General features: G+C 52.9%; 1 protein-coding gene across 1 annotated transcript in view; it reads right to left on the reverse strand.

Moving 5' to 3' along the window:
- KDM4B (lysine demethylase 4B) overlaps positions 1–24,080 on the reverse strand; it is a 128,756-nt gene extending 104,676 nt beyond the window's left edge. Inside the window, exons 1-2 of the mRNA XM_033854605.2 lie at positions 23,982–24,080; positions 293–399 (exon numbers count right to left, since the gene is read on the reverse strand). Of these exons, the coding sequence (XP_033710496.1) occupies positions 293–399; positions 23,982–24,017 (143 nt within the window). The 5' untranslated portion in view covers positions 24,018–24,080. The remainder of the gene's footprint in view (positions 1–292; positions 400–23,981) is intronic.
- Positions 24,081–24,924: the final 844 nt, after the last annotated feature.

A 24,924-nucleotide genomic window follows, 5' to 3' on the forward strand; every position in this document is an offset into this window, starting at 1 on the left:
AGAAGTGGTGTCCTGCCCAGGGACACGACACAGATAGGGCAGCTCATCCTGGGCCATCCTGGAGTCCCCCCAAACCCACTATGGTTCTCAGGGCTTCTAGAAGTGAGGGACAGGTGTTCAGATGCTGAGGGGCCAGAGTGCAGACGCGGAGAGAAGGCACATCCAGCACAGCCACGCTGAGGGGTCCAGGCTCCTCTAGAGGCATCTGGCCCCTGGACACCCCAGGAGCTCAGAACCAAACAGGGCCGCCTTCTCCACCAGCAGCCCTGGGGCCGGGGGCCCGCACACGTACTTACTGCAAGGTTCCTGGTACACAGTGGGGAGTGAGGCTGCAGGGAGATGGTCCAATAACCGGCTTCTGTTAGGGTTTCTGTCAGGTTCCAGCAATAGCGATGGTTCCTAAAATGTGCAAAACAAAAGCACAATTAACTAAAACGATGGCCTGATTAAGTCTTAACTCCAAATTACATTCATAGCAGCAGCGTGCAGCCCAGGGATGCCTGCCTCTGTTGCGATGTTTCCAAGAACATGAAAATCCACAACCATGAGCACCCGCCCCACTAAAGGCTTCCAGCGATGGCCCATTTTAAGCTCTCAGCTCCTAAACATCGGTAGCTGAGGAAGCAAGAGCCTCCAAACACAATCAAATCAGACCAATGATGCTTCTGGAAACCTTAAGGTACAGGCACTCCTGGGAGGTTTACAGGAAGTTCTGCCTCTTCCGAACCCCCCTGCAGGCAGGGAAGGTGCCGCTCCAAGGAGGACAGTCGGACAGGAACTGCTGCGTGGTGACCGCCATCTACACTCCCGGGGGGCAGAGAGCACAGGGCAGAGCGTGGCAGGCGCCGTGCAGCTGAGACCCCACGGGGGGCAGGGTCCCCACCACGGCATTCACAGCCAGGCTCAGGGTCACTTGCTGAATGCACACAGGACAAGACTCTAAACGTGGGGTGTGGCCCCAGGGCCTCTGACAATCTGGGCTCCAGCTGCCCCGACTCACTGGGCTCCCCGCCCCTACCTCCCGCACACCTGAGCTGAGCTGACGGCTCGGCTCGGCGTCTGCCGGACCCTCCCTGCCCCTGTGCCTTTGCACATGCTGCCTAAAGCTGGACTAGCTGCTGGGGGCGGACCTGGCTGCAGGGCAGCTCAGCCAGGGTGCCCTGGGGGTGTGGAACTTGGTCCTGCACACCTTCCCTAACTCACCAGGAGCTCTAAATAGCACGAGTCCCAAAAACAGGCAACGTGTGCTGACCTTTTCTACCTTTTTTTTTAATCAGGTTTTTAAAATTACTGGGCACAACCCACTACGTTGATTTCACTGTCTTCTAACAGGTGCCAGCCCCCAGGCTGAAAGGCCACACTGAGCTGTGGAATGACTGGCCCTCGGGCATTCGCCTCTTCCTCTGGACCAGCTAAGCCACCCAGGGCCACATGTAGTCCCAAGGGCTCCTCGGCCGCTGCCACCTGCCCTGCTCCGCAGCCCCGCCAGCCCCTGACAGCGACGAGAGCAGAATTCTGGGGGTTCAATTAATCTGGCATGTCTCCACATGGCTGTGGCTGGTGGAACAATGGCCCCCAAGGATGTCCCCATCCTAATCCCCGGGAGCTGTGACTATGCTCTCCTTGGTGACAAAAGACTGCAGATGGGATGAAGTTAAGGATGGTTTTTTTTACATCTTTTTTCTTCTTTTTTTTGGTCGCGCCGCACATGGGATCTTAGCTTCCCGACCAGGGATCAAACCCGGCCCCCTGCATTGGAAGTGCGGAGTCTTATCCGCTGGACCGCTGGGAAGTCCAAGTTAAGGATCTCGAGATGGAAGATGATCCTGCGTTATCAGGGGGCCCAGTGTCATCGCCAGAGTCCTTCTAAGAGGGAGGCGAGAGGGTGAGAGTCAGAGAAGAACTGATGACAGAGGCAGAGGTCAGAGCAATGTGCTCTGAAGACAGAGGAGGGGCCACCAGCCGAGGGTGCGGCGCCTCTAGAAGCCGGAAATGGCGAAGAACCGATTCTTCCCTGGCGCCTCCAGAGGATCAGTCAGCCCTGCCCACACCTTGATCCTAGCCCAGTGAGACCCATGTCGGACTTCTGGCGGCCAGGGCGGTGAGATGATAAACGCGCATTGTTTTAAGTCACTGAGTCTGTGGTCGTTTGTTACCGCAGCAAAGGGAGACTGATCCGGCGGCTTCCACGTACATCACCCGATGACAGAGGAGAAGGACCTTCTCACCCCCACTGCCCACAGGCCTCCCCGCTGAGAATAGCTGGCCTGACTTTCACTCACATCTGATGGGGTCATGTGTCTCCCTGGTCACTTGTCACTACCTCTTTGCACACTGTCTCCCCAGGTGGACGATGGGCCACCCCACGCACAGCACGTGGGCTGCAAGGCAAAGGCCACCCGAGCCTGTGGTCCTCGGCTGGACAGACCCCAGTCTGCTGCTGCCCATGGCTGCGGGGTCCTCCTGCCCTCGTGCTCTGGGGGATGACAGCATTGACCCCAAAATAGGAGGCTGGAAGCTCTGGGGTTGAGGTTAAGGCTCAGCCCTCAGGCCACAGCCAAGGCAAGGCCTCTGTCCACCCTGACCTATGTCCACGCGGGGCTAGGTTCACCCGCCTCCCCTGCTCCCGCAAGGACTGAGGGCTCCCCGTAGCCAGCCTGTCACCACCCTGGAGGCCCTGAGACACCAGGGGCCTGGCCACAGCCCACTTGGCACAGGGCAGCCAGGGCTGAGGCATCAGGGGGCCCTTAAGTGTGGGCTGGGCACAGTGACTTCCTTTCAAGAGGGACAGTATGGAAAGGGGGGAGGTGTGACCTTCCAGTGGAGACACCTGAGCAGCACGACCTCAGCCAGGGGACCGAGGTCAACACCAGCAGTGATGAGTCACGTTGACGGCAGGCACCCCGAGATGAAGGATGAGACGGCCCTTCACAGGTGGTCCTCCTCCCAGCACCCAGTGCCCCAATGTAACCGTGAGAAAAACAGCAGACAAGCTCCTACTGAGGGAGATTCTACAAAATCTCTGGCCACAGCCCTCCTCAAACCCGTCAAGAGCATCGAGAACAAGGAAAGTCTGAGGAACCATCACAGCCCAGAGGAGCCCGAGGAGACGAGACACCTGAATGTCACAGGGGTCCCAGATGGGGTCCTGGGACAGAAGAGGACAACAGGGGCAAACAAGGCAAACGGAATGAAGCAGGACCCTAGTCAACGAGAATGTACTCATAAGATTCACTGATTGCAACAAACGAATCTGCCTCATGTAAAACGGAATAACGGGAGACTGGGTGTCGGGGTCAGGGGGGTAGGGAACTCTCCCTAGAGCTCTCAATTTCTCTATAAATCTACAACTGTTTAAACGATAAAGTCTATGTAATTTTTAAAAGGAAAACAAAACAGAAAGGCCCTGGTGCCTCCTGCTGCCCAGGCTGGCAGGGCTGGGCCGCTGGCCTGGTAGCGGTTCCCAGGAAAGCCAGGCACCGAGAAGAGAACTCGGGGTGGGCAGGAGGCGTCCAGCTGCACTGAGGGGACAGACTGAGCGGCGACCCAAGGCCTCAGACAGCACCACCCCAAAGAGGCACACTCTGACCATTTCTCCTTTAAAAAGGCGCCGTCTGACAGTCGGATGATGTCGCTCTTCCGAGGTGCCCGCCCCGCAGACGCTGATGGCTCCTCCACCCTCTGCAAAAGGCAGGCAGGTGGGCCGGGAAGAAGCAGCAGGAACAGGGGGAAGAGCCAGCTGTCTCCACACGCTGAGGCACCAGGAACTGCCACCGGCTGCTGGTACCGGTGGGACCCCACAGGCCTGGCCTCCCCACCCCGGGCAGGGGTAGCTGGGCCCCTGGTCCTATCAGCTCTGGGCCACCTAGGGCTAGCCCTCGGGATGGGTCCACCCACACCGCCCACGGTGGCCTGGGAGCTGGGCCCGGGGTCCGAGAGGCAGAGAGCTGACGGGCAGCTTCTGCCCACAAAGGCAGGGAGCCCCTCCTCGCCTGTGTATGTTATCTGATCCAGGAGGGCTCAGCACCCAACTCGGCCTGCTCCCCGCTGCTCCCAAGGTGAGCTGGAGCCCCTCGTGGGAGTAGGGAGGGTGGAAATACTCATAGAAGATGGGGACTCCCAGGAGGACGTGAGCGCCGTGAAGGGGCACCGGACGACCAAAGCGAGGACAGCGAGGCCAACAAGTGGAAGTGACAGGCCCGACTATAAACCCACAGAGTGCCATAAACACACGCCGGCCCTCACTGGTGTGAGAGTCAAAATGTAACGGAAGTGGGGGAGAAGGGATAGCTCTCTTCCACAAAAAATTCTAGATCATAATGCAGACGGAGTGAAGGCAACATAAATGCGCCGTGAGATCTGTACGGTAATCCCTGCTGCAGGAAAGATCCACCAGACGCTGAAACTGACAGGCAAATGTTTATGAGAAGCAGGTGTGCTGTCGCGAGGTCCCAGAGGAAGAACCTGCAACCTTCCGGCAGAGGCTCCAAGCAGGTGCCACCTTAACCGAGGGGTGAAGGTTGACCCCACAGGCAAAGAGACACATCAGCACATCGCCCTGGGGCAGCCTCCCTCAAATGCATAACCTTCGTGTCACCATGAGAAACAAAGCCAAGGAGAGGGACGCTACAAAATCCCCCACCAGTGCTCTCCGGAAGTGTCAAGGTCACGACACACAAGGAAAGACTGAGACACAGCCCCAGTCTGGAAGAGCCTAAGGAGCCTGACGCCTGCACCGTGTGGTCCCGGGTTGGGTCCTGGGCAGAAAAGGGGCTGAGAGGGACAACCAGTGGGATCCTAATAAAATCTGTTGTTATTACTTCAGGTCATCCTTCCGCAGTTACGTTAGGCGTTAGTATCAGGGCAACGTGGCTGGAAGGTACGAGAACTCTTTGTACTGTCTCGGCAACATTTCAATGCCTCTTAAATTATTTCAAAATAAAATATCAAAAGCAAAAAAAAAACTAAAACAAAAAAAACACAACAACCTCTATCTCCGTCCTCTGAAGTTCACTGCACAGCAGGTTTTAGCTGGAAGAAGAGAGTCTGGCTGTAAAAAGATCCAAACCGATAAGAAAAGAGAAAGCAAGTTGACGCCAGCCTGCAATCCAGTTTCAGGACTGATTAAAGACCCAACCTGCCGAATGCAGGTTTCAGATGCTTCCTGTTTGAGAGACCTGAAGAGCTGACATTTTCATCAGTCTTTACAGACTGGGAAAAGAGCCTCTCGTTTACAAATATCTCACCAAATCCTCTGTATCCTCACAGACAACAAAATCCAACTGCGGAAGTGGCAATGGCTCAGCTAGGGAGGTGGCGGGCACCCTGGGCTGTCTGGATCCCAACCCCAGGAAGGCTCTGATCTCATCTCCTGGAAATGTAAGAACCATATCATTTTTCTTTAATGTCCGCCCCAGAGACTAGATATAAAATAACTCGGGGTGACAAAGCTACAGTGATCAAGCCAATGTGGTCCTGGCCTCAGGATGTACAGAGAGCTCAATGGATGAGAGAGGGCAGTCCAGAAATAAACCTGCACATTTAAAGTTAGCTGGTTTTCAGTGAGGTTGCCAAGACGGTCCGAGGGGTAAAGAGCAGTCTTTACCACAGTGGTGCTGGCACAACTGGATGTCCACGTGCAAAAGAAAGAAGCTGGACCCCTACCTCACACCAGACAGAAATTAACTCACATACCTAAACGTTAGAGCTAAACCTCTAAAACTCCTAGAAGAAAACACACGAATTAATCTTTGTGACCTGGGATTAGGCAACGGTTTCTAGATACAACACCAAAAGAACGAGTGACAAAAGAAAAAATAAATAAACTGACTTTGTGCTTCGAAGGACATAATCAACAAAGTAAAGACGACCCACAGGATAGGTGAAGATATCTGCAAACCTTAGATCTCAAAAGGGACTTGTATCCGGAATAGATAAAGAACTCTTATGGGTCAACAACAACAAAGACAACCTAATTCACAAGTGGGTAAAGGAACTGAATGGACACCTCCCTGCAGGAGATATACAAACAGCCAGCAAGCACCTGAGAAGACGCTCAACGTTATAGCAATGGAGTGAGGGACAAAAAGAGGCTAAACCCCAGAGAGGGGGCCTCCCAAGCCCGCTCCCCAGTGGCAGAGCCTCACACACAGTTCTGTGATCACATTTCCCATGGTACATCCCACTCCATTCTCTGGAGACCATGGCGGTGCTGCAGAGACCAGCACAGATGCCCCCGAGGGGTCCCAGCCGGCCGTGTGACCTGGGGCAAGTTCCTAACCTCTGCACCTCGGTTTCTTCATCTGTCAAGTGGGGGTCACCGTGCCCTACTGTGGGGTTGCAGGAGGTTAAACAAGGCCACAGACAAAAGCACCGGAAGGAGACCCTGGCACACAGTAAACCCTCGTATATGGCAGCTGTCATGGGCTTTGTCATTTAAGAGCTTCACTCGGGCAAGGAAGGCAGATCTGGTGACATGCCCCCAGTGCCCACCCAGGACTGCTCCCAAGGGCAGTCTGGCAATGTCTCTTTTTAAAAAAATACCCGCCTTCTTCCACCGGCTGTTCTTAGGCCTTTATGCTCTGGACACACAGCCCACCTGTCCACCCCAACTCCTCTGCAGGACCTGCCTCTGCAGGGTCGGGAGCACCGGGATGGGAAGGTTCCAGCTGGATCTTGAGAACCTGAGATGCCTGGAAGCGATCAACCATGACCTGTGGGGCGCACTTCGGATCAACCATGTCCTGCGGGGCACACCTATCACGCTGGAAAGGAAAGCATGTGCATGTGTCTTTCTAAAGCCTGACCTCCTCCAGGGGCTGGAGGAATCACAGATCAGGGAGTGGGGGGAGACAAGGGTGGCACCTCAAAGCACTGGGTAAGGGTGGAATTGAATCAATGAGGAAACGTCAAAAATCCAACTGAAAAGTGGGTGAAAAGCATAAACAGGCTATTCACAGAAAAGATATCAAACTGGCTTTTAACACATGAAATGATGCTCGACCTCACTCCTAATTTCAGAAATGCTCACTGAAACTACACTGAGACCCCGGGACCACCCTGGTGGCGCAGTGGTTAAGAATCCGTCTGTCAATGCAGGGGACACGGGCTCGAGCCCTGGTCCAGGAAGATCCCACATGCCGCAAACAACTAAGCCCGTGTGCCACAACGACTGAGCCTGTGCTCTAGAGCCCACGAGCCACAACTACTGAGCCTGCGTGCCACAACTACTGAAGCCCGCGCGCCTAGAGCCCATGCTCTGCAACAAGAGAGGCCACCAAAATGAGAAGCCCGTGCACCGCAACAAAGAGTAGCCCCCGCTCGCCACAACTAGAGACAGCCTGCGCACAGCAACGAAGACCCAATGCAGCCAAAAATAAATTTTAAATAAATAAAAGTAACTACACTGAGACCCCATCTCTCACGGCTCAGATCAGCAAGTACGTTTCCACTAGAACAGCACACCCTGCTAGTGAGCCTGTGGGACCAGACCCTCTCGGTGCTAGTGAGAGTAAACCCATCCGCCACCCCAGGAGGGAACGTGCCAGAAGCTATCACACACCTTGGCACTTATCTTTTGAGCCAGCAATCCCACTTCTAGAAATCGACCCTGAAGATACTCTTCCAAGAATATGAAGATACCTCTACACCAGGGCATTCACTGCTGCACCATTTGTACCAGCAAGATACTGGAAACAAGCCCAACGCACGTACAGGGGAGAGGCTGGGCTAACTGTGCTGCAGCCCCCAGTGGACACCACACAGCTGTGCAGGAGGGCGGGCACATCTCCATGGCCAGATGAAGCTGTTTCCAGGACACGCTGCGCAGTGAAAAGAGAAAAGTGCAAGAGTGATCCCCACTGTGCCACCTTCCATGTATAAGAAAACATACTTGGGACTTCCCTGGCATTCCAGTGGTTAGGACTCCGTGCTTTCACTGCCGGGGGCATGGTTTCAATCCCTGGTTGGGGAACTAAGATCCACAAGCCGCAAGGCGTGGCCAAAAAAAAAAAAAAAAAAAAAATATATATATATATATACACACACACACACACACACACACACACACACACAATTCTGCATTTCTGAGACATAAACTAATGACATCATTTCCTGCAGGAGGGAGGGCGAGGAAGGGTGATGATGCATCTCTCCAGACACCTTTCTGACCCTTGAACCATGCTAATGTCCCACATACTAAATGAATGAGGGAATGAATGAAATCAATAAGAACTGTGGGGGGCTGGGGGGGAAGAATCCTACAATGAAATACAAACAGAAGCAAACCAAACGGTATTTCAAGTACATAATACAACCACAATAAAGAGGAAAAGAAAGAACTAAGCCATGTCACTTTTAAGCATGGTTTTGGAACTATGTGCTTTTGAGATAAAGATAAAGCAAATATTGACTTACTCCAGGGGCTTCTTTTACTGTGGGTGACGCAGGGCTCTCACTGACAGAGACAGAGTTACAGAAAAGGGAAGGGGAGGCCGGCAGGCAGCCTGCACGAACAAAGGGCTGGAAGTGGAGGTGTCGGTGTGAACTCGTGGCACTAGTGTATATAGGTAGAAGCAGAAATGGATGTGGGTGTCTGTGCGATACATGTACAGACACACTAATGTATGCACATGTGTATTTATTTACACACCTATTTCCCGGGCAAAAGGGCCCAGAGGCAAAGACACCCCCTTGGCAATGAGCAACTGAACACCCAGATCTTGGTTTCTAAATGCACTGTCCACAAGAAGAACCAGGGCTCCTTGGAGAAGCAGTCAAGCCTGGAGCTGACGTGGGAGCTCACAGCATGGGCCTGGACCACCTCACTGTGCCCGAAAGTAGGGAAGTGCCCAGAGACTGGTGGGCACGTGCCTGAAGGACACGAGGAGCCAGCGGGAGGGAGCTCTACCTCTGGATAAATCTGGGACCACTAGAGCATCCGAAAACAATGACAGCAATGGATTACAATCTACTGAATCAGTTAAGGACCCATGCGTCCTCACTGATATAAATAAACAGATGGGGAAGAAGAGACAGCTGTTCTTCACAGTAGAAAGCCAACTAATAAATGCAGAAGGAATGGTGGAATTAGACGATCCCTACTTGGCGAGAATCAACAACGGCTGCCCAAACAAACAGTGAATGTGGGGGGAACAACGGGATGTTTACAAGGTCCCCAAGGACCTCCTGCAAGAAACTTACCAATTACAAATGGTAAAATTGTAACTTCAGGGTGGAGAAATCTGGAAGACACCCCGTTACCCAAGTGGGCCAGGTTGATGCCACCAGATGTGGGCCCCAGAGACAATGCTCCGAGAAGGACACCAGACTGCTTCTGGGATGTTCCTGCCAGACGTGAGAGGACCACCAGACAAACCCACACCGAGCGACGCCCCACAGGATAACGGGCCTGTACTCTCCCAACGTCCAAGCCACGAGCCAGAAGGACAGACTCAGGAACTGATCCAGATAAACAGAAACAAAAGCGACGTGACGTATTAACGCGGTGTGTGAGCCTGGACTCTGAGAATTTTGAGAATTAACTTCCTGGTTCTGATAATTTGATAAGAGAATCCCTTGTTCAGAAGAGATGCCCACTGAGGTATTTAGAGGTAAAGAGGCATGTATGTGGAACAGTTCAGGAAGAAATGCGCAGACAGAGAGGACGAGAGAGAGAAAAGGAACAAGAGCAGCTGCAGTGAAAGGTTAACTCCTAGGGGCCAGGTGAGAGGTGTCTGGGAATTCTTCGTGCCATTCTTGCAACTTTTCTGGAAATCTGAAATTACGTCTCTGAAAGTTTTTATTCAAAAAGGACAAAAAAGAGAAAGGAAGCACTTGGATTGAAAAGACAAAAACAAACAAAAAAAGGAAGCACGTGGGTGAAAGGCCAGGGAGCCAAGGAGGCTGCCAGCACCTGCTTTTGGAACATCGTGGACAAGAACAGGGCCTGCCAGCCCACCTACGTCTTTACTAGGCTCAGGGGGTCAGGGACGCAGCCTGGGCAAAGGTCACCACCTGTCCCCAGCCCACAGCCCAGGCAAGGGGCTGGCGCCACACAGAGAGCAGGGCGGACACCGGCACCCTGGGAGGGGGTGTGGCACCGCAGCAAGCTCCCCACACGGCCAGAAGGCCACCCCTGCAGACGCTCAAGACACCAGCCCATTCTTTACTCGTGTGTACAGGTCTTCAATGTTCCATGACTAACCATTTAAAACCATAATCACTGACAAAATAATCTTCCTATTTCTCTGCAAAGGTACCTCGTAATTTTGTGGGGCCGGACAATGCAGGTGTGCTCACGTTCTGAGCCCGGAGAGGACCCTGCCCCTCACCCACGGCTCTGGGGACCCTGGACAGGTTCCCTGACCTCCCCAAACAGCGTTGCCCTTCTAGAGCTTGCCTGGAGCTTACCCTGGAGCTAGTGCACGGGTCAGGGATGACCAGGACAGATAAAAAGGCCGATGATGGGGGCACAGGTCACCATGTGCAGGCCCGGTTCTAAGCACCTGGCATGTCTGATCAGCCCCAAAACCCTAGGAAGCAGGTACTGCTCTCACAGCCCATTTCACAGATGAGCAAGCTGAGGCACGGGGCAGTGATCACACAGCTAGCAACAGGGGAGCCCAGCTCGAGATCCGTGTCCCAACCACGAGCCTCACCAGCCTGTGCAGACTACAGGAGAGCAGCGTGGAAAACACACAGCTCTGTCCCCACCCGGGGCCTCCAGACTGTGGGTCCTTCTAAAACCCATAAAAATGCAGGAGAAAAAAAAGTGGGCCAGTGTTTTGGTAATCTCAGGGAAGGGAAGACCTCTCTGGGCAGGTCACAAGACCAGGCGCTTTAAAGGAAATGACAAATTTGGCAATAAGCTTTAAAATATTCTATGTAACAACACATCAGAAATAAAGCCGGGAGATAAATTGAGAAACTGAGAAAAAACGTATAATGCTGAAGATGCTAACAGCCCTAATATAGAAAGGGTTATAATAAAACACTGGTTCTCAACCAGAGGCGAGTCTGTCCCCCAGCAGACACCTGGTGACATCTGGGGACATCTGTGCTTGTCAGGACTGGGGGAGGGAAGGGGCTCCTGGCATCGAGGGGGTGGGGGTCAGGGATGCTGCTCAACACCTCCCCGTGCCTGGGGCGGCCCCCGCAGAAGGATCCAGCTCAGAGATATCAACAGCGCTGAGGGTGAGAAACCCTGTTATAAGTCAAGAAAAAAACACCCCAGTGTAACACATGGGCGAGGGCTATGAACTGGCATTTCAAAAAAAAGCAGTGACTAGGAGGTGACAGATTCGAAGGAGGCACAAAAGCGGGGGCTGTCGCCAGGATGATGAGGGCCCCCAGCTGTCGTAGGAGCATCCAAGCAGACCACCTTTCTGGGGATAACTGAAAAACACCCTTCAAAATAGAAGGGTGTCCGCTGGGGAGTGTGGAGTCAACAAACTAGAAAGACCTCCACCTGACACACGGCAATGACCAGGGAGCCTTCACCACGATGTCAAGAACGGTTCTATTCGGGTGGCAGGATCTGGGGAAATCTGTAATTCACACAGGCTTCTGTCTCTGCTGACAACACTTATGTACCACTTTTATAAAAACAAAGGGGACGCAGAGCCGCCTCGAGAGCCGTGCCAGGACCCAGAGGTCCCACCCCTTCAGCTCCATTCCCAGAGGTCCCATTCCCAGCAGCTCCCTGGCTGGTCCATCTGGGTGGATGGGTGCTGATCTCAGGGCAAAGAGGCAGCGCATCCTGGGATTAAACCATCACCAAAATGATTATGGTCCCCAACCTAATTCAAATTTAAAAATACCAAGCCACACTGGAACCCTCGTACACTGCTGGTGGGACTGTATCACAGTGTAGCCACTGTGAAAGACAGTCTGGCAGTTTCCTAAAGCCTCAAACACGGACCTTCCGTCTGGCCCAGCAATTCCACTCCTAGGTGTCTACCCAAGAGAAATGAAACGTGTCCACATAGAATCTTGTACATGAATGTCCATATTATGCATCATAGGCATTATTCACAATAGACAAAAAAGGTGGAAACAGCCCTAACGTCCATCGATGGATGAACAGATAAACAAAATGTGGTCCATTCATACGGTGGAATATTACGCAGCCATGGAAGGAGTGAAGCACTGACCCTCGCTACAACACAGATCCTCTGAGAACATGATGGTCAGGGAGAGAAGCCAGACACTGAAGGCCACACAATGTGTGACTCCCTTTATATAAAGCCTCCAGAACAGGCAAATCCAGAGACACTACAGCATTTGGTTGTCTGGGCTGGGGAATGGAGAGCGATTATTTAATAGGTATGGGGTTTCCTTCTGGAGTGATGAAAATGTTCTAGACTTCAATGGTGGTGATGGCTGCACATCCTGTAAATATACTAACAACCACTGAATTGTACATTTTAAAAGGGTGAATTGTATGGCATGTGAATTATACTTAATAAAGTTGCTATTAAAAAAATATACACCAAGCCAGAAAAAAAAATAGCACGAGAGCTCCTCAACGTTTGATCAAAACTTTGATGCTGTTTTGAAGCTTCAACTAAATGCATCCAGAACACTGGGGCTGCCCACGCTGTTGGTGACCAGAGGCACCCACTCGGTCTGCTCCTGGTTCTCTGCCCGGTGCCATCCTGACCACCACCCCTCAGGCCGCCCACCTGGGCTGTCACAAAAAGAGTGACAGCTAACAACCAAGTCACAGCCCAACCATCTTGCTGGCCTTTGCAGACTTATCTCGAGGCTGACCTGGGCCTCCCTGCACTGGGTACTCCTTAACCCCAAAGACCTCCCTCCGAGTGGGCATGACACACTGACACAGATTTGGAATCCTGAGGCAGGATCAGGGCTACAAACCAGTCAGCTTAGATGGGGCAAAGGAGAAGAAAAGGCCAAACTACAAGGAGAGCGATGACACAGGAGTCGGGGCCTTCCCAAGCCTGATCCTGAGAAGGCAGAGCTTCACAAATATTTTTGATCATTACAGATCCTTTGAGACGTTCATTTCACCAAATGTGAAAAGGAATAAACAAAAGAAGGGCGCCATTGAGGCCAACAGACACATCAGCATCCTTGAAAAACCCAAGTCACCCAAGCCATTTCATTGATCAAATGAGTTTAATCCTAATTAATCCTGTTCAAATGGAATCAGTATAAACTTGCTTCAAATAATACTGGGAATCAGAAGTAGATTCTGGTAAGTTAAGATGTATATGGTAAGACCTAGAACAACCACTAAGAATATACTTCCAAAAATATAATGAAAAAAATCATTAAAGGAATTAAAATGTTACACTAGAAAATATTCACTTAATGCAAAAGAAAGCAGTAAAGGAGGAAGAGAGAAACAAAAGACGTTGGACAGAAAGCAAAAAGGAAAATGGAAGACGTAAATCCAACTATATTAATAATGACTTAAATGTAACTAAACAATCCAATCAAAAGAGATTATCAGATTGGAAAAAGAAAAAGATCTTACTATATGTTGTCTATACTCTTTAGATTCAAAAACAAAAATAGGCTGAAAATAAAAGGATAGAAAGGGGTCTAACATGCAAATAGCAACCATAAGAAAGCGGGAGTGGTTATACTAATATCACACAAAATAGACTTCAAAATAAAAGTGTCATTAGAGATAAAGATGGCCATTTTATAAAGATAAAAGGGCCACTCCATCAGGAAGATATAACAATTATAAACATATAAGAACCTAATAACAGAACCCCAAAATAAATGAAGCAAAAACTGACAGAAATGAAGGAGAAAATAGACGATTCAATAATAACAGTTGGAGACAGCAATATCTCACTTTCAATAATGAATAAAACAAGGAAGATAAACAAAGAAACAGAAGACTTGAACAACACTACAAACCAACAGACATCTATAGAAATCCCCACCCAAGAGCAGCCAAATATCCTTTCTTCTCAGGACATATGGAACATTTTCCAGGATACACCAAATACCAGGCTACAAAAAGCCTCATCAAATTAACAAGAATTCAAATCATACACAGTAGGTTCTCTGACCTCAATGGAAATTAGAGGTCAATAACAGAAGGAAATGTGGGGAGTCACAAATATGTGAAAATTAAACAACACACTCCTAAATAACCAATGGGTCACAGAAGAAATCAAAAGTGAAATTAGAAAATACTTTGAGGTGAATGAGAATGAAGACACGACAAACCAGAACTTATACAGTGCAGCTAAAGCAGAACTGAGAGGTAAATTTATAGCTGCCTATATGAAAAACAGATGAAAGCTCTCAAATCAATAATCTCAATTTCTACCTTATGGCACTGGAAAGAGAAGAGCAAACTGAACCTAAAGCAAGCAGAAGGAAGGAAATAATAAAGATCAGAGCAGAAATTAACAAAATAGAAAATAGAAAAAAATTAACTAAACCAAAAGCTGGTTCTTTGAAAAGATCAACAAAATGGACAAACCTTTAGGTAGAATGATCAAGAAAAACAAGAGAGAAGACTCAAAGTGCTAAAATCAGGAATGTCAAATGGGACATTACTACTACTACCCACCTTATAGAAATAAAAAGGATGATAAAATAATATTGGATAATTAGAGTTACTACTGAGCAATAAAAAGGAATAAACTGTTGATACACACAACAGGTCAGATGGAACTTATGTGAAAAAGCCAATCCCATAAGGTTACATATGATTCCCTAACACTGTCAAAATGACAAGGTTATAGAGCTGGAAAACAGACCAGTGGTTGCCGGGGGCTGAAGGTGGGAGGTGGGGGTGACTTTAAAGGCGGATCACGAGGGAATTGGTCTGTGTTGACAAGACAGGTCTGTATCTTTTTTTTTTTTTTTGACAGTTCTGTATTTTTATTGTGATGGTGGTTACACAAATCTACACGGCTGATAAGAGATCACACAGACATACCAAAAAATGAGTGCATACTAAAACTAGTGAAATCTGAGTGAGGCCTGTAGTGTACTGTGCCAACATCAACTTCCTAGTTTTGACAGTGGACTGTGGTTGTGTAAAATGTCACCACTGGGGGAAGAGCGCGTGGGACTTCTCCATACTATTTTTGCAACTCCTTGGGAGTCTGCAATTCTTTAAAAACAAAATGTTTTGGGAATTCCCTGGCAGTCCAGTGGTTAAGACTCAGTGCTTCCAGGACTTACCTGGCGGTCCAGTGGTAAAGAATCCGCCTTACAATGCAGGGGACACAGATTTGATCCCTGGTCAGGGAACTAAGATCCCACATGCTGTGGGGCATCTAAGCCTGTGCGCCGATCTCACGCACCTAAACTAGAGCCCGCGTGATGCTAACTACAGAGCCCACGTTCTCTGGAACTCGCGCACCACAACTAGAGAAGAGAAAAAAACCCACACACCACAACTAGAGAGAAGCCCGCACACCGCAACAAAGAGGCCCACGTGCCACAACTAAGACTTGATGCAGCCAAAAATAAATAAAATAAATAATAATAAATCTTAAAAAAAAAAAAAAAAAAAGTCAGTGCTTCCACTGCAGCGGGCCCAGGTTCAATCCTCCCATAAGCTGTGAGGCCTAAATAACTTTAAAAATAAAAAAAACTAAAACCAAAATATATAAAAAACAATATGGGGGATATTTCATCATGGACAGGAGGGCATTCTGCCATATGGGCTGATGGTTTGGGGCTGGGTGATGAGCATGTGGGGTTCTTTACCCTATTTTGTCTACCTTTGCGTGTGTTCAAATTCCCCATAATGAAAAGTTCAAAAAATAAACAAAGGGAACCAGCACAAGGATGGCCACTAACAAGTGCCTTCCCCATCCAGATTTACAAATATGCTTCAGAATGTTCCATCGTCAGGACTGCATGCCATCTTGTCTGATACCCTCCCCAAAACGATGGCCAGAGAGGAGACCAGGGCCGCCTGAGTGTTTTCACAACACAGATCATAACAAGACGCAGGACTGTCCAAACACCACCTTGAAGAATGGAAGTATTACAAAAAGCATTTGAGATGGGGCGGCGGGGGGGTGGGGGGGCACCCTGGGTTCTACAAGAGGTTTCTCCATTTCAAAGTCCTTGTTTCTGGGTGGAAATGATCTGCTCCAATACCAAGGTCTTGATTCTTTCCAAACGGGAAGCTTAAAAAGGCAGAACAATAAAGAAAGAGAAGACCAGTTGACACAACCAACAGAACGAACTAATACGGTCCAAGAACCGGTGCTCCCCCCGGACCTTCTACACTGGGCCAGTCACCCGAACCACAACACGAGCACTCAAGGGAGCTGAGCCCATCTCTTCACACGTAATCACTCTCTTCCTCTCTGGCATTTCCGCCTCAGGACCTTTGCACGTGCTCCTTGTGCTTCCATGTGGAGCTTCTTGTACCTTCGAGTCATTCAGACCTCTGCCCAAACGTCCCCTGGGAGAGGCCTTCCCTGTCTGCCCGTGAAGGAAGCACTGCTCCCCCAGTTCTGCAATGACACCCCTCTCTGGTCCCCATCACACAGGCGCCATGGCTCCTTGCTGGCTCCTGGGCTCCTGGCCTGCAGGATAAACACGGAGCTGGCTGACAGCACAGAGCCCAGGCTTTGGGGGCTGCGGCGAGCCTGCTGTCTTCTCTGCCGCAGTCCACTGTAAGCCGAAGCTTCTCGCTGGCAGCTGGAGTGCGAGCCGAGCACTTATTAACATACGTGCCCCGTTTACAGCTCACTGGCACCTAACAAGGAGAGCGGGAGAGGACACCGAGGCCCCAAGTCGGTGGCAGTGACAGGGTTCGGGAGCTCGGGTCCCATTCTGAGCTCTGGCTCTAGACTCCAAACCAATTGCTGCCTGGGGCAGAGGCCCGGGAGAGCCCTGGAGGCTGTGGAGAGGCTGGTCACCCCCAAAGTCCCCTGGTCTTCCTGAGCGCCCAGACAGCTGGTGGGGGTGGTCCCTGTAAGGCAGGACTAGGGGACCCCAGCGCAGCCCCGCTTTCCAGGGAAGCCTTTATTTGCCATCAATGCCTCCCGTGCCAGCCTCCGCCGATAGCTGCAAGGGGGTGAGCACCTGAGGGTGCGACACCGGCACTTAGGGGACCCAGGCGAGGAGCTCCCTACCCCAGGGGAGGGGCGTGGAGCCACTCCACACCCAGCGGGGACATCCCGAATGCAGATCCATGGAGGCAGACAGCCGAGGGTTGAATGCAGATCCATGGAGGCAGACAGCCGAGGGTTCTGGCAGGTGCCCGAGACACCCATTCTAGCCAGGCCCATCTCCACAGTCCCGACCCAAGTTCACAGGCTGAGCCCCGAGCCCGGCAGGGCTCAGACGAAACCACGGGTCTGGCGGACAAACGTTCTCAGCCGACGCTGCAGGCAGACGAAGGGGAGAGTGCGTTCAGGCTCTCTCCCCTGTGCGGCGCGGGGTGGGTCACTTAGCAACGCCCACTCCCTCGCCCTTGACCAATCCCAGCCACGCTGGGGTCCCAGCCCTCCCAGGCTCCCAGCCTGTGTGACAGGACCCCTGTCTGTCGGTCACAGGGCCGCAACGCAGGTCCCACACTAGGGTCCTTGCATCCCCGACTACTGCATCAGCCTCTCGGGGTCCTATCACCCCCGAGCCGACCGCTGGACCCCAGGAGCACACAGAGACCCTCACGAATTCCACACCACTTGGACACACGTCAGGGGCTCAGCAGGGACCACAAGCAGCCTTCACTGTCTTGGTTTTGCCTCCAGTAACTGCTGGTTTTTACACCGGGAGGATAAATTATTTTTACAGTGAATATCCCTCTAGCAGGCTTGTTAGGAAAACAGCCACTGCAGCTTGGTCGATCCAAAGTTTTCAGGCCTTCTTTTGGCTAAAGGCCAAATTAACACACACAGGGCCTCGGGAGCACAGGTGCTGGAACCCAAGGCAGCAGCTCCGGGTCCCCCTGTCTCGGCGGCCGCACGGAGGACACCTAACCCAGTCCTCCTCCCCACCCGGAGCTGATCGGCAAACTCCACTGTCCCGCCAGGGCCCTGGCGAGGGTCTGGAGCACCGCTCACCCCAGGACCACGGTCTTCCAGCAGGTGGCCCACAGCAGACCCCAAGTCACCAGAGGAGGACCCCGAACGAGGCATGCAGAACAGGCCGCGGGGCTCTGAGCTCTGGACTGGCTGCTCCAGTCCAGCCACCCCCAGGACCACCACCCTGGCAGCGTGGTCCACAAAACCCCAGCCAAACCCTCTGACCCACCCCTTTAAAATAAAGAAGCTCCAGGAGAAGAAGAAACCAGCTTATTTTCAAGGTGCCTTCTAATAACCCTGCTTGTTCCCCAACTCTCTTCCCTGGACAAACATGGAACAGCAGCGTAAAAACCGCGGACTATTCTGGAATGCAGAGTGATTTCAGAAACTCCTCTTGCAACATCTTGATTCACATTCAAGGAAAGACAGAAGCCCAGAGAAAAATCACCCCTGTAGTCTCTGAACGCTCTCCCTGGGCCAGGGAGACACTGGGACATCAGAGCCAGGTCACTCTCCATGCAGGGCTGTCCTGGGCGCTGTGGGGTGCTGAGCAACTGCCCCAGTCCCCCCCCGATGCCAGGAGCCCCCCCCCAGGTTGTGACAACCACAGATGTCCCCAGACACTGCCCAGTGTCCCCTGGGGACAGAATTACCCCCAGGGTGGGAACTACTTCACTCAGGGATTTTCACGGATTAACTCAGTTAATCTCATCCACCCTTGAAGCAGAGATCTCCACTGTCATCCCCATTTTGGAGATAAGGACACACACCCAGCAGAGGCGGGCTCTGAGCCCAGGCAGGCCAGGCACGTGGGTACCAGCCTCCAACTGCCGACCCCACTGGCCATTGTACCTTGAGACCTCAAGCCATTTAAGACCATCTGCAGCTGTGGGATGTTATTTCCAAACTATGCTTGTACACGGGTCTCAGCTTTCCTGTGGCCAAAGAAGCATCCCAAGTTCCTGCAAGTCCCTTCACAGAAACATCTCAGGTCCCAAATTCAGAGCCCCCCAGAACGGCCAGTATCCATGCCACAAACGCACTGCCCTGAGCTCAGCCACAGGACCCATCAGCCTTCACAGCCAGGCCAAGGTTTCAAGCTCCCGTTAAAGATGAGAGGCTGCATACAAGGCTCCACAGGAAGGATTGAGGCCACGGCCACACCACCCTGCCCATTGGGGCTGGCCCTCCAGTTGACATCCTGCAGGCCAGGCTGGTGCACTGGCCCCTCACATGGCCCTAGCTGCTTCATGTTGCGTCTGTCTCGTCTCCCCAGCTAGAGGCTAACAGATCCATAACTTCTGATGGGCTGGGCAGGCAGGCGGGAATGCGATGGGGGGATGGCGGGGCCCAGCCTCCACTGAGCACCAGGCATCCCCTTTATAGCATTCCCGGCCCCAACACAGCACTCAGCTCACCCAGGACCAGCGCTAGGTGTGAAATGCACATAGGATGTCAAAGACAGCGCCACAAAAAAAAATTTAAAAAAAAGAGTGGAAAATAACTCATTAACAACTTTTATAATGATTACACGTTGAAATGATAACATTTTGGGTATACTGGGTTCAATAAAATACATTACTCAAATTAATTTCCCCCGCTTCTTTTCACCTTCTAGAAAACTTTAAAGGACACATGGGGCTTGCTTTGCGTCTTTACTGGGCAGCGCTGCCTTAGAAAAGCTGTCGGTTTACACTTTCGCCTGTTTTCTTCTGAGGGTTTTGTCGTCTCAGTTCTCACATTCAGGTCTTAGATCCACTGGAGTTTGTTTTGGTGCCTGGCGGGGAGGGGCGGGGGGCACCGTACAGAGCCTGACGTTTCACCAGGTGACATTCCGTTAGCGTCCACCTGTGTCTCCCCTGGTGTCCTCCCGGTGCCACGAGCAGCTCCCCGGCACTTGGGACCCCCCCGGGTCTCCCGTATCCTCTGCTAAGGGGACAGCAAGTCTCTCACACACGTCACTGTCCTCAACACCAGTGGGAGGACCAGAGCTGGCTGGGTTCTGCCCTGCTATGAGGCCACACCCCATCTGTCCCCTCACGGTCCCCGGAGAGCCCAGCTGCATTTCCAAATGGCCCAGCATGGTGACGGCACTTCCCCTGGAGGGCAAGGGGGCAGCCGGCTGCCTCTTCATCCACTGAGGATGCTGGATGCCTGGGCAGGAGCCATGGCCACCTGCAGAACTCTGCTTGGTGGCTCTGTGGGGATGTTCACAACCCGGTGGCTGCCTTCTAAGGTACAACCCACAACCGTGCCGGGGCCGGGCAGACCAGGGAAGGGAAGTGGCCCAGGAGGCAGCTCGCGTTCAGACCTACTGGCCAGACACGTGGGGGCTTGCGCGGGGGTGGGGCTTGGAAAGGAGGGCACGTGTGGTCTAATCCCGAGCCACGTGAAGCTCTCGGGGAGCCCGCTCAGGGCTTGGACCACACTCAGCCAATCAGGCCAGCAGGGGGGCAGGCAGCAAACAGGACACCCCCTTTCTGGCCCTGGGGGACTCTGGGGCAGGGAGCCCCAGCGCTGCCCACCGGGAGGAGAACGCACAGGAAACAAACAAGCCCAGGCGGCGGGGGCCGGGGCCACGCTGCTCCGCGGAGCGGACGCACAGAGAGGTACTACAGGGGACCGAGCCACCAAGCGAGGCTAGGCCAGCACAGCCCAGCACCAGTTGGAGGCAACGGAGGGCAGAGAGGTGAGGATCACTGGTGAACGCTGGAGTCCAGAACCTGCGCATGCAAAGGGCGGCCTGAGCGCCTCCTGCAGGTGAGCTGGGGCAGCACGCCTGACGGTCGGGCCTCCTGACTCTGGCCTCCCTCTCCGACCCCTCCCCACCCCAGCCCTCAGGCTGTAGCCTCACAGAGGGTTTTGGTGCTGCCTCTGCTGGGGGCCGACTGGATGAGCATTCTGCACGCCACAGCCCTGGAATTCTGGAACTCCAGTGCGGGGGGGGGGGAAGAAGGGGCAGGAAAACGTAGAAACTACTAGATCCCCACAGCAGGTAGTGGATACACAGCATGTCCACCCACACACGGGCACATCACTCTGCCGCGAAGAGGAGAGAAGCCCTGACACTCGCTACCATGTGGACGGACCTTGAGGACACGATGCTCAGTGAGAGAAGCCAGACACAGAAGGACACACAGTGTTTGATTCCATTCACATGAAACATCCAGAACAGGCAGATCCACAGACACAGAGAGTGGGTTCGTGGCTGCCAAGGAGGACGGGGAATGGTGAGTGACTGTTAAATAGGTATGGGGTTTCCTTTTGGGGTGAGGGAAGTGTCCTGGAATTTGATAAAGGTGATGGTTGCACAACTCTGTAAATGTTCTAAAAACCACTGAACTGTCCCCTTTAAAAGGATGAATTTTATGGTATATGAATATTATTATACAATTAAAAATATATTTTTAAAAAGGCAGGGCAGGAGCATTTGAAGAGGGGCTGTCCTAGAAAACTTGGGATCTAGTCGTCAGCACACCAGAGCCAATCTCTGGGCAGCCGTCCGTGGCTCCCACGTGACTTGAACACCTCTGGTCTGGCCTTGCTGACTAGGCTCTACGCTCCTTGAGGGCAGAGCTGCTGGCCCCTTCCACTTTACGCCTTGGAGCCTGGCACAGGGGGGCCCCAAAGCTGCCCGAGAGACAGACTGGAGGGCTACCCCGGCTTCCCCTGCTTCCTCCGCGAGGGTATCCCAGGCAGTGCGCTGAGTGTCCCCTCCAAGTCCTTGCTCCTCTGCCTGCTGTTCACCTCACCCATGACGACAAGGCTCGGCCCAGGTGGCAACTCTTCTGCCGCTCCCGGGCCACCACCCGAGCCAGCAAGCACGGCCCCGGCCCTGTGTTTGGTTTGCATCTCTCTCGGCAGTTCTGCTCCCCCAGGCCCTGCCGTCCCCACTGCTCTCGGGATCCCGGCTCTAGGCTTTCATCACAGGCTGGGACCCGCTGTGGGCAAGAGACACTGAGCCGCTGGCCTCGTGCATGCGGGCCAGACGACTGGCGCTCTCCGCTGGGTGACAGCAGACGCACTGATAGGCCCGGGCTCGGCGCACGCCCGACGGCGGCAGATCTGCTGCAAACTCAGCCCTGGTGGATCGCGCAACCAAGCTGCTGACCACCTGGCCGAGAGCCACATGGGAGGCCTGCTGGCGGTTCCCAATTTCCTATCTTCACCTCGAGGCTGGCGGACAGCATGGCTGGGCATTTACAGAGGCCACTCCACCCCTGCTCCCCGCCGCAGCCAGCCTGGATCTACCTACGCCACACACCCCAGCCGCAGCTTGTCCACCGGCCGGCTGACCACCCTTCCTTCCGTGGGGCCCGGCACGGGGGTCTGGATGTGCAGAGAAGCCCATTTCTCGAGGACAGCGCTGCCCCTCAGTCTCCAGCTCAGAATGGGCTCAGGTTGCCCATGGAGCAGCCAGGACACGAGGAGGCGGGCAAACCAGAGCCTTCCTTCCCGAGAGGGTGTCAGGGAGCTCGCTTTCTTCACCGGCTCCCTCCTCTTCCTTGGGGGAAGGAGCTGGAACGAAGCAGGGAAGCCGGAGTTTCAACTCCAGGGCCTTCACTCACACGCAAGCTGGAGACAGCAAGGCTCTCTCCCGACCCGTGGCAGAGATAATCAGATCCATGCAGCTCCAGGGCCGAGGTAGGAAGCTGGCCCGCGGATGCTGGCCTTTCTGATGGAGGGGGGTTTAAAGCACAGAACGGAGGACTTCCCTGGCGGTCCAGTGTTTAGGACTCCACGCTTCCATACCAGGGGCCTGGGTTCAATCCCTAGTCAGGAGACTAAGATCCCACAGCCGAGCGGTGTGGCCAAAAAAATAAGAAATAAAATAAACGACAGAACGGGCAAAGAGTGGGATCTGAAGGGGCCAGCGGCAACTCCCAGTCCAGCTGCCTGGCCAGGGTCCTGCATGCATCCTGGAGGCAGCTCCCAGGCTGCCGCCTTCCCAAGTGGGCCGCCCAGCACACGACCCCTCTCCACCCGACGCGTGGTCCGGGGCACACCCGGCACAGCCCTGTCACCGTCACTGCGCCGGCTGGCGGCTTCAGGCTGGCTCCTGCTCAAAGGAGGCCTCCGGGATCCCTGCTCTCCTTCTGCACAAAGCACAATTCCGGATCCCCTGCCAGCTCATCCTCCACGAATCACTTCTCTCCACGTTCTCTCCCCTGAGACTGGAGCGAGCAGCCACGAAACCATGAAGGTGGGCCCACCTCCACCCCTACCTGCCCAGAAGGTGCCGTCACTTGGGTGCAACTGCAAACACAGGAGGGAAGTGGGTCCTGGGACAGATCCTGCCGCCCCACCCGCAGATCACCTCTTCACAGCTCGCTGTACAGGTTCATCTGAGAATAGGAGCCATGATCGCTAGTGCTGGCAGCCGGGGCCAAACCCACATTAGCTCTGGTTCCGCTCTGTACCCAGAGACCCATTCGGGGTGCAGCAGCCCTTGGCGCCTTGCTTTCTGATTCTTATTCTTTGTCCACTGAACAAAACACACCCGAGGCCCAGAGTGACTCCGCTTGACCAGAGCTACAGGCCTCCCGTGGGGCAAAGACGGCAAAGCAAACTTTTCATCAATGCCCTCGGGTCCACGGGAGCCACTGAGGTGGGATGAGAAAAGAAAAGAGGGGAGGGAAGGAAGGAGGAAGGGGGAGATGGAGGAGGAACAAAGAAAGACAGAGACCAGCAAAAAAAAAAAAAAAGGACAGCAACTTTGGAAAGCCAAGAAGTTCTGAGTAATCCTCTCCAGGTTGTTTATTTCAATCAGCTAGAGAAGGCATGACCGTAAATTAACGGTATGCTTCCTTGACAAGTCAGAACACTCCTGGGACAGACCCAGATCTAAGACGCTAACAATCTGCCTGGCTGGGAAATCACTCGTCAGCCAGTGTCCACGGTGGGGAGCAAGGCCAAGGGCACGAGGTCGGCACAGTCCCGCTCCCGACACAGGCCGGCGCACTGCCCCACAGCCGTCTCCCATCCACTCACCCCACAAAGCTCAACTCTCACACACACGAGAGCCATCACTCCACGAGTGTTCCCGGGCAGGCCAGCGGCCGGAAGGCCGCAGCAACCTCCTCTCAGGACTCCGCTGCCCCTTCGGAAGGGGCGCTGGTGTTGGTAAAGAGGATGGGCCAGATGCTTACAAAACAAGAGGATTGGGAAACAGTGTCTTCCTTTTAAACCCTCAGCTTCTGTGAGGTCAAAACAAACTCCTTAGGCCCAGAACACTCCTCAATCTTCTGCTGCCTGCGCAGGTGCAATACAAAGGGGGCATCACGGAAAGGTGGGGCACTGCCAGCAATGAAGTATTTGCCCCTGTTTACATCTACTTTTTTTTTTTTGGCCGTATCGTGTGGCACGAGGGATCTTAGTTCCGCGACCAGGGATGGAACCCACACCCCCGGCAGCTGAAGCGCAGAGTCCTAACCACTGGAGCACCAGGGAAGTCCCTACATCTACTCTTTTCTCAATTTTGAGATTGTTTTGGTGAATGGGATCATAGCATTTTCTTATATTCCCTGCACTTTAAATTTCCTCAAAACAATCCAGGATCCGTTTTTTAACATACAGAGTATGATTCTAAATACTTGGATGCAGGAAAGATGGAAATTCATTCATCCAACAAATGAATGCTTACTGAACACCCGTTGCGGGCAGGAACTGCCTGAGGTGCTGGGGATACACACAGCGACCAAGACAGATGTCGCTCCCACCGCGGGAACCTCACACCCTACTGCAGGTGCTCCCACACTATGGCCCACAGGTCAAATCCAGCCCACTGCCTGTTTCCGTATGGCCCACAAGCCCAGAATGGTTCTGACGGTTTTTAATGGTTCGATGGGGGGAAAAAAAAATCAAAAGAAAAATAGTTCATCATATGTGAAAAGTATGTGAAATTCACATTTCCGTGTCCATAAATAAAGTTTTA

The sequence above is a fragment of the Tursiops truncatus genome, chromosome 3 (assembly GCF_011762595.2).
Source record: "Tursiops truncatus isolate mTurTru1 chromosome 3, mTurTru1.mat.Y, whole genome shotgun sequence".
NCBI classification, from domain to species: Eukaryota; Metazoa; Chordata; class Mammalia; order Artiodactyla; family Delphinidae; genus Tursiops; species Tursiops truncatus.